General features: G+C 55.0%; 1 protein-coding gene across 1 annotated transcript; it reads left to right on the forward strand.

The window, feature by feature from the left end:
* Window positions 1-10,584: 10,584 nt before the first annotated feature.
* LOC134533478 (uncharacterized) lies at window positions 10,585-12,152 on the forward strand. The gene is made up of 3 exons (XM_063371002.1): window positions 10,585-10,684; window positions 10,807-11,296; window positions 11,651-12,152. Exons 1-3 carry the CDS (start codon window positions 10,585-10,587, stop codon window positions 12,150-12,152), a joined length of 1,092 nt encoding a protein of 363 aa, XP_063227072.1.
* Window positions 12,153-12,596: the final 444 nt, after the last annotated feature.

The raw sequence follows: 12,596 nt of genomic DNA on the forward strand, positions 1-12,596 counted from the left end.
GACGTTGGCCCTCAGCGTCTGGTACGGCGTGGATGGGTACAGCCTCCTCTCCCGTTCCGGTGTGCCGGGCGGGTTTGGAGTAGAGGCCTCCTCGTCCCCGTCGTCCAGTTCCATCATCATGTGGGTGGTGTCGGCGTGGTCGTTGTGCGGTTGTGCCCTAAGCACCTCCCCGGACTCGTTCTCGGGGGGTGACAGTGGTTCCGAGTGTGGCTGCGGTGTCTTGCAGCGAGCGGCGGTGCGGTGGTGGCCAGGGTGCCGGCCGGCAGGGGCGGCGGCGACCAAGGTCAGGTGGCTCTCGGCAGGCGGGCAGCAAGCGCGGGCGGCGCTCGGCACGGCCCGGCTCAGCCTTGCTGACATGCGGGCGTTTCGCGGCTCGTCTTGCCAGACGGATGACAGGTGTCATCGGCCGAGTGACGGTCACGTGCGGTGGTGGGGCGGTCGGGCGTCCAGGTGCCGTGGCGTCGACCTGCATTGCGTCAGGCAGATGCAGGGAGCTCAGGCGACCCGGTAGCCGCGGTGACGTCACGGTGTTGTGGCGCGGCGCCTGTGGCGACTTGAGCGCGCGTCGCCTCGGCGGCTGCTGTGGCAGGCTGACCGAGGGGCGGCGTCGTGGCGCCTCTGGTGGCTTGAGCGCGCGTCGCCTCGGCGGCTGCTGTGGCAGGCTGACCGAGGGGCGGCGTCGTGGCGCCTCTGGCGGCTTGAGGGCGCGTCGCCTCGGCGGCTGCTGTGGCAGACTGTCCGAGGGGCGGCGTCGTGGCACCTCTGGAGCACAGAGTGCGCGTCGCCTCGGCGGCTGCTGTGGCAGGCCGGCCGAGGGGTGGCGTCGTGGCGCCTCTGGCGGCTTGAGCGCGCGTCGCCTCGGTGGCTGCTGTGGCAGGCTGACCGAGGGGCGGCGTCGTGGCGCCTCTGGCGGCTTGAGCGCGCGTCGCCTCGGCGGCTGCTGTGGCAGGCTGACCGAGGGGCGGCGTCGTGGTGCCTCTGGAGCACAGAGTGCGCGCCGCCTCGGCGGCTGCTGTGGCAGGCCGGCCGAGGGGCGGCGTCGTGGCGCCTCTGGCGGCTTGAGCGCGCGTCGCCTCGGTGGCTGCTGTGGCAGGCTGACCGAGGGGCGGCGTCGTGGCGCCTCTGGCGGCTTGAGCGCGCGTCGCCTCGGTGGCTGCTGTGGCAGGCTGACCGAGGGGCGGCGTCGTGGCGCCTCTGGAGCACAGAGTGCGCGTCGCTTCGGCGGCTGCTGTGGCAGGCCGGCCGAGGGGTGGCGTCGTGGCGCCTCTGGCGGCTTGAGCGCGCGTCGCCTCGGCGGCTGCTGTGGCAGACTGTCCGAGGGGTGGCGTCGTGGCGCCTCTGGAGCGCAGAGTGCGCGTCGCCTCGGCGGCTGCTGTGGCAGACTGTCCGAGGGGCGGCGTCGTGGCGCCTCTGGAGCGCAGAGTGCGCGTCGCCTCGGCGGCTGCTGTGGCAGGCCGGCCGAGGGGCGGCGTCGTGGCGCCTGAGCCTCGAAGCCAGGCGGGCACCGCGGGGCGAATCCAGGCGGCGGGGCCTCGCACAGGCGTCTCGGCGTCGTGGCCCTGGGCGTTGCCTTGTCCAGCTGCTGTTTTGAGACCGCGTACTCATGTGGCAGTGAGGCCGGCTGCATGATGTTGAAGCTAGGCGGTGGCGACGGTGTGGCGCGACGTGTCGTTGTCGAGTCTGGTGGCGTCCCGGATGAGGCGTGTGTCGGAGACGATGCGGGTTGCGTCGGAATGGTCCTTCGCGGCACGGTGACGGTGGTCAGGTGCGGTGGCGAGGCCATCCCGGCGTCGTGAGTTGCCTCCGACACGAGGCGGGTTCGTGACGTCGTGACAGACTGCGGTGGGACGGTCGGCGTCATGCGTCGTTCGGTCGGCTTCGGCGGGTCCAGCGTCGTCACAGTCATGTTGAGTGGCGTCTGGTCTGCGAGGGGTGTTGAGGCTGGTGGCTTTGGGCCCGGGGGTGGATGGAGCAGGATTGGCGGCGAGAGGTTGACGAGCGTCGGCGTCGGGACGGAAGGCGTCCTTGGTGAGGCGTAGTGCGTCGGCGTGAGTGGCGTCAGGTTGATGTAGCGTGGTCTCGCTGGTGACGGTGTTTCCGGACTTGGGTCGGGAGGCGTCAGGTCTACGAGGGATGCCGAGGTTGGTGGCTCCGGGACAGGAGGCGACGGGAGCGGGATTGTTGGCGGCATGATGAAGGTCGTCGGCGTCGGGACGGTTGTACGTGACGGTGCGGATGTCGTCGGGGCGTGAGTTCGTGATACGTCTTGCGTCTGCGTGAGTGTCGGCGTCGGGACGGTTGTACGTGACGGTGCGGATGTCGTCGGGGCGTGAGTTCGTGATACGTCTTGCGTCTGCGTGAGTGGCGTCTCGATGTCGTGAATTGTCGCGGCGTATCGTAGGGGAGGAATTAGTAGCGCTGCTCCCGAATACTGCACTTGGGTGGCTCGTCCTGCGGTACATCGCGCGCACGTGAACGTGAAGGACTCGCGCCTCAAAGTACCTTCACGCTCGTTGGTGCAGTCACGATGCCATAGGTCGGTACACTCGTCGCAGTGGTAGCCCATGCTACTTCCTCCAGGACACGACCGGCTTCCACACATCGTCATCCCGTATGTGCGATACTCTTGACAATAGCCACACTCGTACCCCGCGGCGATCCTGCCGTTTAAGTACCATCTCGGGTAGAGGTGGTAACACCCACTGCATTCGTCTGCATCCATCTCTTGTTATCGTGCGTGTTCAGCTGTGTCGAGTCGTGTTTTTCACTCGTGGCTCTGTGCGCGCTGTGCAAGTCTGCGCGCGGGGTCGCGCTCGCCGGCTAGGCAGGTGCCCGGACAGCCGCACAAAACAGAGGCCGAGAATGGCCGCGGCATGGGCGGGGGTGCGGATGGGCGTGTGAGGCGATGGCCGAGAGCGCCCGGACAGCCGCACAAAGAGGAGGCGAAAACGGTCCGCGCGGGGTGGGGGTGGTGACGTCGCTCCGTTGCTCGCCTCGCCGTGATGACGTGTGGAGGTGGGGGTGGTTGGAGTGTCCTTTGTCCGCTCGCCTCGTCGCGCCGGTCTGTCTGGCCTTCGACCCTTCCTGTGTCCAAAATGGCCGTTTCGTGTCTCCGCTGTCGCCTGTTGGTGAATTTATCTCGAAAATGTCAATGAGGTGGAGAAAAAAAAATTTTCACGTTATTTTCTGCCCCACGCAGCGGGCGCCAAATGCCGTCGTCCGGGGTCTCGGGCTCGAGTCCCGGTGTGGCTCCTAGTGGGAAAAGGCGGTTCTTGATCTGTGTTGTCCGGGTGGGCGCCAGACTAGCTCGTTTCTAGTCGTGAATTTGGGGTCGTGGATGTATGTGCCCCTGCGTGGCCCACTAGGGCCGGCGGCGGTGTTGCGTGAGATGATTTTAAATAAGAGACGTGGAGTTGAGGTGGTGGTGTCGTACCTTTTATTCAGAGGAGCGAGTCGTACACAATACAACACTCTACAGAGGTCCCCGGGGGGTTGTTACTTGTTATTCCGTGGCGCCGTATTGTTTGTGTTCCGCGTTACGTGGCCTCGGATGCTGTTATGTCTCAGACGTCTCACTGGGTACGCAGGTAACGTAATTTCGTAACACAAAGGCGGGACACAAAATACGCTGAATTAAGGGGGCGCGTACAGGTTACGTGGCACTCGTTACTCGGGTAATGTAAGTTAGCAATACAAAACACGGGATACAAAAATACACTGGATTAAGGGGGCACGCACAAGTTACATGGCACTCGTTACTCGGGTAACGTAAGTTAGCAATACAAAACACGGGATACAAAATACACTGGATTAAGGGGCGGGCGATTGGAGACGGCCAATCCCGTATGCAAATGTCTCGGCGCGGGTGTTGTGCCCACTGTGGTGAAACACGCACCGCAATTAAGTTTGTCCAAGTTCCCTTGCGGGTTTGTGGTCAGCGCCGTGCGCGTGACCTTAAATAAAGTTCTGTACGTTGCGGGAGACGGCCCGTGCCGTATGCTGAAGAGCAGCCCCGTTGACCAAGTGTGGTGCGGGGTGTCCTTAAGTTGATGCGGCCGGATTAGGTCCTGGACCGAAAAAAGGGACCGGGTACTCACGGAGAGGTTAAGTAATAAAGGGGGTTTTGTTAATTAGTGACTATATTTACCGGACGTTACTTTCAATGTAGACAAAGGATGTTGCCTCTCCGTGGGACGTAGGTCCGCCCCGGTCCATGAGCTGCGCTGAACTGCCGAACTGGCATGGCGTCCGAGGGAGGCTCGGCCTCTCTCGCGCCAGGCGTGACCTCATTACGCTAGACTCCAAACGGGTGTGTCTGGAAGAGATTTTATTGTCGCTAAAATCCTAATTTAATGTTTTAGGAGGAATGGGTACGGTTCTTCTCTTGTCTACTCAGGTTTCCGCGGCTTTGTCTTTGATTGCTGTTCGGGTCGCCTGACTCGGGTGGGCCATGGCCAGGGGTGTGTTCCGTTAGCGGGAGCGTATACTGGCGGGTGCAGGTCGGGCTCTGGGGTGGTCGTCGGCCAGACGACGTCAACGTCATAACAAAACATTGATGAAATAATGATTGCATACTTTTATGAATAAAATTGAATCATTTTTATTGAATTATCGCTATTTTGTATGGATACAAAGAAGGAGTGAAATGAAATCTACAATTTAATTGATAAATTTACTTTTATTTGCACTCATTAATTCAAATATGTTTATTACTTTAACGAAGAGATTATTTTAACTATAACTTTTATACATGTTTGCTATTTAACTTCTTCCAATCTGTGCGTGCAGCCGGCGTTCATCGATTTATTAGACGTTGTCACGTCAAAAGTGTCCCGTAACGCGCGTTGTCCCGTTACGCTGTGTCCCGTTACGCTCATTATACGATTCCACTCGACTGGAACAACCATCGATTTGACTTTTTCGAGGCACATTAAACTTGAAAAACTCCCATTCGTTTCCTACTTTTCCTATCACCGTCCTATCCTTAACAGAATAACACAGATTGGAAGAAGTTAAATAGCAAACATGTATAAAAGTTGTAGTTAAAATAATCTCTTCGCTAAAGTAATAAACATATTTGAATTAATGAGTGCAAATAAAAGAAAATTATTCAATGAAATTGTATATTTCATTTCACTCCTTTGTATCCATACAAAATAGTGATAATTCAATAAAAATGATTCAATTTTATTAATAAAAGTATGCAATCATTTCATCAATGTTTTGTTATGACGTTGTCACGTTAAACTATCGTCCGTTAACCGACTTTACAGACAACCATTTTTTTTTCTGAGATGGTGTATTTGTATTTGTTGTAGCTTAAGAATTTACGAAATTATTAGAGTTTTTTAAGAATTTTTTTTTTGCAAATAACTTTATATAAAGGCAGTTAACACACATTGAGCCTACCCCACACAAAACCATCAAATAGGCCTATACATCAGGAGAAACCTGAATGTTAAACACTGCATTTGAAACAAATGTTTTCATCATATTAACATAGTAGGCTATTTGTTTGTACTATTTTCGAGTCCCCCAAAATTGAGAAAATCTTCTCTTCCAACGATGGTCTTTGTAAAAAAAAAACCCTCGCTTTATATATTAGACAGAAAATAAATAATTATAAACACACATATACCTAACTATAATTTTATCGTATTGCAAAAATAATGTTTTGAATTGATAGTAATTAAGTAGGCATCAAACAAATAACAATAAAAATTTCTACTAAAAAACCGACTTTCCGCCTTATTTTCAACTCATTAAAACATCAAGAAACGAACGAAAAATATGAACAATACTTGCTGCCTACTCTTGCAAATTAGTTTTAAAATCTGCATTTTTCAACCAAAAAGTGTATATTGGCAACTTCAAAACTACACAATTATTTTAAAATCGTACTTACAAAATTAATTTAATAAATGTGTGGCAACATCAAAATTGCATACATTTAAATATCTTTCTTAAAATTGTTTAAAAAGAAGTTGAATTATAAAATATTTATGCTATATAAGATGCAAGAGAATCGGCAAATTAATTTAAATTTTAAATATAAATCAATCAACATAAATTTCACATAAGTTAACTAACTTTTGAATTCATTAAAAATTCAGTAATGATGTGGTAACATGTTTTATAATTTTTTTTTACAGAATTCAAAAAACTGAACCTGCAATCGGCTTAATGTTACAATAAATAGCATATTGACAACTATGCACTTAAAAATTACAGGCATAAAATAAATCATGTGTGCAAATAGAAACCGAGATATACAATAAATTATAAAATTATAAATGGAAAAGGGTATACTGGCGCACCCTGCTCAGTGATAATTCGCAATGAGCTTCAACAATTAGTTATGAGTAACATGACAGATGGCGTTGCTAAACCACGCGAACACTGCACTCTAACGTCGTTATGTAGGTACTACTTGAAAAATTCATATTCGATAAAAATCTGGATCGGACCATGTTTCACCAAACTACATGAATTCCATCGAAAAAAATTCGACACTTTTCCGCATACAACTAACCCGACTTCCACCATACCCGGAATCTTCACTACACGGAAATGTATCGAACCGGAATAGTGACTATTCCGGGTCGGCACAAGTCCGTGCCAACTTGTGAGATTTAAATCTTGTATGGAATAGTGACTATTCCGATTCGACACAAATCCGTTTTTTGCCATTGTTTAGGCGGAATAGTCACTATTCTTTTCGACACAAATCCGCGTCCCCTACAAGCTGCAGTACCCGGCGTTGCCCGGGCTGAACACAGGGTAAATGGGACCTTTTTCGAAATAAGATGTAGATAGTAATTGTCTTCTTAATTTGAATGTCAAGTGTGCAAAATAATTTATATCACTTTCAGATCCCGACAGACGATTTGCCAGTGCATAGTTATTTACCTGTATATATCTCAAAATTGGTAGTCTGTATGTAATCTAGACTCTATAAAGCACTATAGACAAAAAGCTGAAAAATAAGAAACATACTAATATTGAAAAGAAAAACCATATCACTGATAGTAGAAACGCAGTTTACATCAACATAGAGACCAAAAGACATGTACATATTACTAGAACATCCATTTCAATAAATAAATCAATTTTCGTTTTTTTTTTTACATCATAGTATACACAAAATAAACAACTACATATAACAGTTCTTCGAAATTCACTGTAAACAATATTTTAAATGTATGTCTCCCCAGAACATAAAATATAAACTTCAAATAAAATTAGAACCTTATATAAAACTCATGAACAGTTACTTCCAAAAAATAATTTTTTCTCACGTTTAACTTAATGTTTTCGATGTTAGAACAGGGAGAGTGGCCAGTTTTGGCGCCAGTTTCCACGTTTAGCATCAATAGGTAATTATCTTCGAAACCACTTTCTACAGCTCCACAGTCGGCCCTAACCCGCCGTACGACATGTCGTGCGGTCCTTAGATAAAGTGTGAAACCCGACTACGGGTCTTTCAACGTAATATGTAATCTTGTGTTTTAAGGCGGTCCGCCGAGGCGCCTGCGCCTCACGCTATAACACCTCCCCACGGAGAATTAGAACTTTGCCCACACAGGGCGGCATTGCGCCGAATGCGCAAATGAACTTACGAATGCTTCAATCCCTGGGACGTGCAACGGACATGAACGAGAGACCACGTCGGGTCCCGTTGTACCCGGTCCCAGTTTAAACATGGCTCACGCCACTATGAGAATCAGTCTCACATCACGTGATCCTTAGAAGTCCGGGTACCGAACCCACTTCGAGTCCAGGATGAACTCGTAATTATTTAGTGTCAATTGCCATGTTTAGATTAGTGTGTGTCGTCATCATCACGTCTATGTATAAATCAGTATTAATTGTAAACCCGCAAAGAAAGTAGTAGATTAACATAATAAGCGTATCACGAACTATCACATGCCGCGCACCAGACTTGCCGCGCCACGAGCCGTCAACACCGCAGGTCAGGCTAGCCTGCACCCCTCTGTGGATTAGTCCTGGGAACACCGTGAGACGTAATAAGTGCCGCCATTCGAGGGCCGTGTAGGCGGAGTGAAGGTTGACGACGATACGGCCAGTCACGTGCCAGTGCCTTGTGGGACGTTCTGTAACGTTTGCTAACGGAATAAAACACTTAAAGTTACGTGTGTATTTCACTAATACGGCGTCCTGGGAGGCGATAACAGCCCGGGGTTCTTTGTCGACGCGTCCCTGCCTGCAGCCACGAGGCCAGGAATCCCGCCCTTGAGACTAAATTCACTTTATATCATTTGAATTAACCAAATTTCAGGACAGGCAGCGGGGACGGCGTCAAATTGTCAACCAACTTGTGTGGCTAAAATATCAACAAACTTTTTCGACAGACAATCCATGGAAAACGAAACAAAAAATCAGCAGACAAAGGTCTTGAGTAGGGAACAGTGCAACAGCGCGCAACGTGGCAACACCGCGCGACAGAGCAGCGCAACGCCAGCAAGATAAGCCGGGCCGGGACCAGACAACACCTCTCTTCGGCTCTCCACTCATGCTGTTCACTCGCCTTCCACCCCCGCTCGTCACCTCCGACATCCACCCCTCTTCAACCCTACCACCCTGCCCCTCATCCTCACTCTCCAACACCGCTTCCCCACCCCGCTCCCCTCACCACCCACCGGCACGTCAGCTGGCGACGGATACGTCACGCGGCCACGCCACCACAGGCTCCCGCGAGGCAGGAAGCGAGCGAGCACGCGAACACCAACTGAGTGACGAGGGGAGACGAACCCCGTACCTACTCGCGCCCTGCCAGCGACGTCACGACCCGTCGCTCGAGTCGGCCTGCCGCCTCGCGATGCAGCGAGACGCCACGATTGACATGGGCGAATGGTGGAACATGGACATACTGACAATCGAGAGAGAGATGACAACACGAGCCGAAGCGCGCACCACACGCAAGTGCGGCGCACGGGAGGAGCCGATCCCGGTCAAGAGGGAGGACAGATTCGCGTCAGCACGCCGCTGCCACGCCGTAGGGTGCCACTGTCAGGCAGATGAGGTGGCTTACTGCCACCAGTGCGGCACCTCTAGGCACCGCACGCGACGGCCTGTTCATGTGCGCAGCCTGTGATGAAAAGGTGAACGCACCCGTACCAGTAACCGTGGTGAGCGAGATTCGGCAGGATAATGTCCGTGTCAAGCTGCCAGAATTCTCGGGACACACGTACGAGGACCCGGAAAAGTTCACGCAGGTGTGCCAGGACCACCTGGCCAGACATGGCGTACCGAAAGAAGAGTGGACGGAACGCGTCACCGAGCAGCTCAGGGGTCAGCGATGGACTAGTGGACCATGACCGGCGAATATGTTGTGGAGTGGGAAGACTTCACGCCGCACCTGGAAACCCGGTTCAACGCGGCCCGCACACGCGCCCAGGGCCAGCGCGCACTATTTTGTGAGCCACAACGAGCCGAGTAGGATGTGGAAACCTTCATCCGGTCCAAGGTACGGCTACACCAGCGTGTGGACGCCAGCGGACAAACCAACGCGGCGCTAGACATTGTGGTGGAGCTAATGAGGAGGGAGCTGCTCCCGCACCTGAGGGGGGTGGTGGACAGGGAGCTCGAGGACTTTGTACAACTGGCAAAGGAGATCAAGCGGGACCTACACCTGTCGTCGCGCCCGCGGGACACCGCGGCTCGCCGCGAGGGACGTCCCAGCCACACGTGGCGGCCCCGGAGGAGGCATGGGCAGTTGTGCCATACGTGAACCCCCCTCCCCCTCGCGCCAACCCCAGCCGGGGTGGCGAGATAAGGGAGCGGGGGGCCATGATGCCACCTACCAAGCAGCAGGCCAACACCACCAACCTGCGGGCCGCACGTCCCAACCTGCATGCCGATGGACTGCGGGACGGACCCCCACGGTGCCAGTACTGCAGAGAGGAGGCCTACCATTGGCACGAGGTGTGCCCCACACGAGCCGCGCTGTGGCAAGACCGCCACCAGGCGGGACACAGCCGGGAAACGCCAACTAGGGAGCAGGATACCGGCGAGCTACTGCTCCTGGATAACGGCCGACGCACCACCCGCAAGGCCAGTCCGCACATCGCCGCCCCTCAGATCAGGCGGTGGTGCGCCGCACCACCCGTCAACTCCCCACACCGGGTCGTCGGCGTGCGACGCCATGTCACTGGCGCCCCCGACGACTCCAGCACTGCCTGCGGGGCCCGAACCGAGCACCATCGCCGCCCATCATACCAGGTGGTGGTGCCCCGCACAACCCATCAGCGCCCCGCACCGGGTCGTCGGCGTGCGACGCCGTGTCACTGGTGCCCCTGACGCCCCCAGCACCGCCCGCGGGGCCCGACCGGGCATTATCGCCGCGACTGGGACGATGCGGGCATGCTGATGCGGGTGCCCGTCCTGCTTAATGGCCAGCCCATCTACGCCCTGGTGGACACCACTGCGAGCCACACGTATGTCGCGGCCCACCTGGTGCCTGAGGCGGACCTGGAGCCGCAGGAGTGAGGTGTCCAACTCGCCACCTGGGTAGCTAGCACGCTAACGACGGGGCGCGCCCAGGTAAGGATTGCCGTCAGGGACATGTGTAGCCAGACAACAGCCCTTGTGGTGCCAGAGCTAAGGGACGACCTGATTCTGGGACTGCCCTGGCTCGTCCAGGAGGAAGCCGCCATTGACTTAAGTGAGGGCAGGATACACGTCGGGCACCAGGAACGGAGAACGCTCTACAGCGTTAATCAGATAGGAACACCTTCACCAACACCTACCGTCACCCTCGCGGACTTGGTAATGAGGTACCCCTAGAATACACGGACCTGTTCAATGGAGTGCTGACCCAGCAAGCACAGGTGTTCGCTGCCGCGGACATGCTGCACCGCACCACAGTCACACAACATACCATCCCGACACGACCACACGAACCCTGCTTCATCAAGCCCTTCGGTTTTGGACCTAGGGAGCGGGAGGCGAAGCAGACACAGATCGCGGTGATGTTGCGGGAAGGGGTAATCGAGCCGAGTGAGTCGCCCTACAATTGTCTGGTGGTGATGGCTAAGAAGAAGGATTGCTCACTCCGGTTCTGTGTAAATTTCAAGCCCATCGACTCAGTTACCATCCCTGCACCACCACCAATCATCAACATCACTGATGCACTAGCCGGGTTGGGGGAGGCCGGCATATTCACGTCGCTGGATCTGAAGTGTGGGTACTGGCAGGTGCCCGTCTGCCTCGACGATCGGCCCAAGACGGCTTTCACCGCGCCCGACGGCCGCAGGTTTCAATTCTGCGCCATGCCGTTCGGGCTGATATACGCCCCCGCGACCTTCCAGACCATGATGGTCCGCGTCCTGGATGGGTTCGTCGGCAGGTTTGCCGCGGCCTACCTGGACGATGTCATCATCTGTTCGCGGACGTGGGAGGAACATGCGCACCACCTTGCCATGGTACTCGAGTGGCTGGCCCGTCATAGCCTGACCTGCGCGCCCCACAAGTGCCATGTCGGCGCAGTGGAGTTAGCTTACCTGGGGCACATGGTGAGCGTGGACGGATGCCGTCCCCTGCCAGCTCAGCTCGACCTGATCAAGGCCAAAACTCCCACACGTACCCGGTAGCAGCTGCAGCAGTTGGTGGGGTTGCTAAACTGGCTCAGAAGCTTCATCCCCAACTTCGCAGCCATCACCACCCCCATGAACGATCTTCTGTCGCCCAAGTTTCGATTCCCGTGGACCCCCGAGGCTGACCACACCCTGAACGCCGTCAAGCGCCTGTTCCGGGAGTGCCACACCCTTGCCCGCCTTAAAGCCGCTGAACACATTTACCTGCAGACCAACGCCAGCCAGGAGGGCATGGGCGTGGTCCTGTACCAGCTGGGTACCAACAGGGAGCGGCACATAGTAGAGTACACCAGTGCCAAGTTTGGGCCTGCAGCGCGCCGCTACCATGTCAACGAGCAGGAGTGCCTGGTGGTCGTGTGGGCCGTGGGGCGCTCCAGGCTTCACCTTGAGGGCAGGCCATTCATACTTAGGACGGACAGCCAGTGCCTTAAGTGGCTGGACTCAGCACAGGGGCGGAAATCAAAATTCACCCGGTGGGCACTCACCTTGCAGACCTTCGATTTCAATGTGGAGCACATGCCAGTTCGGAAGAATTAGCTGGCAGACGGGCTGTCACGCCACCCCGACCCCGGCTCCGAGTTCGAGGATGGGGAAGGTGGAACGACCTGTTACCGCCACTAGGGAGCCCCCCTGAGCAACGTGAAGGGGGGAACACCGCCACCCTGTACGTGAATCAGACCACCACGGTACCAGGGGAGGTTGTACCAGACAACTTGGCAGGCCTTGGTCCAGGCCGTGCGTCGCGCGCAGCGGGCGGACACGGCAGTGCGCGCCTATGTGGCCGCATGGGCGGCGGGACACCGCTCCTTTCAGCGGTGCCTGGCAAGCGTGCTACAGACCCGTGCCCCTGGGGATATGGAGATTTGGCGGACGCATGTTCCCGCCGCCGCCTATCCGGCCGTGCTGGGCTTCTTTCACGATCACGACTTGACAGGGCACCCAGGGGCGGAACAGACACAGGAGGCGCTACGCCACACCTTC

The sequence above is a fragment of the Bacillus rossius genome, chromosome 6, assembly GCF_032445375.1.
Source record: "Bacillus rossius redtenbacheri isolate Brsri chromosome 6, Brsri_v3, whole genome shotgun sequence".
Taxonomy (NCBI): domain Eukaryota; kingdom Metazoa; phylum Arthropoda; class Insecta; order Phasmatodea; family Bacillidae; genus Bacillus; species Bacillus rossius.

What these genes read in the sequence shown, in the direction of transcription:
- LOC134533478 (XM_063371002.1), top strand. Translation starts at nt 10,585, where the DNA reads ATGTGTAGCCAGACAACAGCCCTTGTGGTGCCAGAGCTAAGGGACGAC. An exon ending in GGAAGCCGCCATTGACTTAA is followed by an intron (nt 10,685 to 10,806) that starts GTGAGGGCAGGA and finishes AGGTACCCCTAG; the next exon opens with AATACACGGACCTGTTCAAT. An exon ending in TTTCAATTCTGCGCCATGCC is followed by an intron (nt 11,297 to 11,650) that starts GTTCGGGCTGAT and finishes AAACTGGCTCAG; the next exon opens with AAGCTTCATCCCCAACTTCG.